Source organism: Montipora foliosa, chromosome 12, assembly GCF_036669935.1.
Source record: "Montipora foliosa isolate CH-2021 chromosome 12, ASM3666993v2, whole genome shotgun sequence".
In the NCBI taxonomy this organism is placed as follows: domain Eukaryota; kingdom Metazoa; phylum Cnidaria; class Anthozoa; order Scleractinia; family Acroporidae; genus Montipora; species Montipora foliosa.
The window spans coordinates 23398510-23400148 of NC_090880.1; the positions used below are offsets into that span (position 1 = coordinate 23398510).

At 44.1% G+C, this 1639-nt stretch overlaps 1 protein-coding gene across 1 annotated transcript in view; it reads right to left on the minus strand.

Moving 5' to 3' along the window:
* Positions 1-692: 692 nt before the first annotated feature.
* Positions 693-1639, minus strand: part of LOC137981036 (uncharacterized) — a 33073-nt gene continuing 32126 nt past the window's right edge. The window contains exons 10-11 of the mRNA XM_068828405.1: positions 1297-1424; positions 693-1124 (exon numbers count right to left, since the gene is read on the minus strand). Coding sequence (XP_068684506.1) covers positions 735-1124; positions 1297-1424 — 518 coding nt within the window. The 3' untranslated portion in view covers positions 693-734. The remainder of the gene's footprint in view (positions 1125-1296; positions 1425-1639) is intronic.

Here is a 1639-nt window from a genome sequence, read left to right on the forward strand (position 1 = left end):
AAACCAGTCTTGGCTCGAGCGTGCAAATTCTCCCGCTCTTTGTGTTGGCTACGTGTAATTTCTTCGAGTTTCGATTGGTTTATTGTATTTAGCGCTGAGGCACTAAATGGGGACACTACAGAAATCAAATCAAATCAAATTAGAGGTTGGTTTTTGAGGAGAGCGGAGAAGCAGAATAGAGAACCAACAATCTCAATCCACATATGACGCCAAGTCTGAGAATCGAACACGGGGCACATTTGTGCGAGATGAGAGCTCTCACCACTGCGCCATCCCTGCTCCCCACGAGGCTCCCCACGAGTCGAGGAAGGGGAGTCAGGGTGGTTTAGTGGTCATCAACTGCGCCTGTCACCTCTGTGACCCGGGTTCAACAATGGCCTATGGGTGTATGTGGGCTGATTTTCAGTCGATCTCAATCTGACTCGAGGGTTTTTCTCCGGGTACTCCGGTTCTCCTCCCACCTCAAACTCGACTCGCAGTCATTTACATCTGGCTGGGTTTGCGGTGCTCCGAGATCACACATGATCGTATGGCGGCAGGCGTGCGGCGCCTTTATCGTGCATTCGGTCCGATCCCGTTGAACCGGTTGATCCTGAAAAGCTCTTGTAGGGGAACGGCCAACTAACCACATTTACAAGACGATTTATCACTAGACTTTCAGTTGCAAACGTATAAAGATATTTACGAATTCACAGAGCCTGGTTGCTTCTTTTATTCACAAACGACTGAAAATTTCAGTAGAGGAGAACAATATTGACAAAAAGGCAGAAAACAGCTGCAATAAGGAGGCTCGACACATTCAAAGCATCCGCTGCGGAACTCGTTTTAGTGGAAAACTCCACACACTCATCATAATTATCAAAATCAATTTTTGTAATAGCGCAAATTTGCGCAGTTTTGCAATATTTATCGCAATGTTCTCCCCCAGCTCTCACTGAGTTGTAGAGGTAGTACTTATCAAAGTTTGTGCTCTTTTGATCTTGAAACGTCTGCACCAGCGAGTGAAGGGACTGCGGGCTCACATTTGGAATGTTAAAGGCTTCCGTCGCTTTGTATTCTATCAACCAATCAGGTTTGTCCATCAGGTTTGCATACGTTAGGTTTGCAAAGTACTGCCAAATATCCTAAGCAAAAAGCAATAGGAGTGAGCCGAGAAAACGATGGAAGATTTCGAAACTATACAAAGTTTACCTGTAAAGAGACGCGGGTTTTTCAACTATAAACAGAGCTACTATATTATTTGCATTTAAACTTTGTTTACAGCTATGAACCACTTAAAATTAAATAATCCCCTACCTTGAGCTGCGCAGAATTTCTGTCATACTTGAACAAACGAATGCCAGGGTTATTGTATCCCACAGTTGGAAGAACTGTCTTCCAAGGCGTCACCGACGGACACAGGAATATCGAACTGCGAGGGACTCCTAAAGAATAGAGGGAGAAACTTATGACCTTGAAAAAACCTACTGTTTTTGAAAATTCATAGAGGTTGAAAATACCAATGGCATAAGACGAATCGCGGTGAGAAAGAAAAACAACAGCAAAAACAAATTGATCAACCAACAAAAACGGCAAACATAGTAACTTTGTATGCAAGAGACAACTGGACAAAGCAAAGGTGCCGGATCCCGGTGGATCT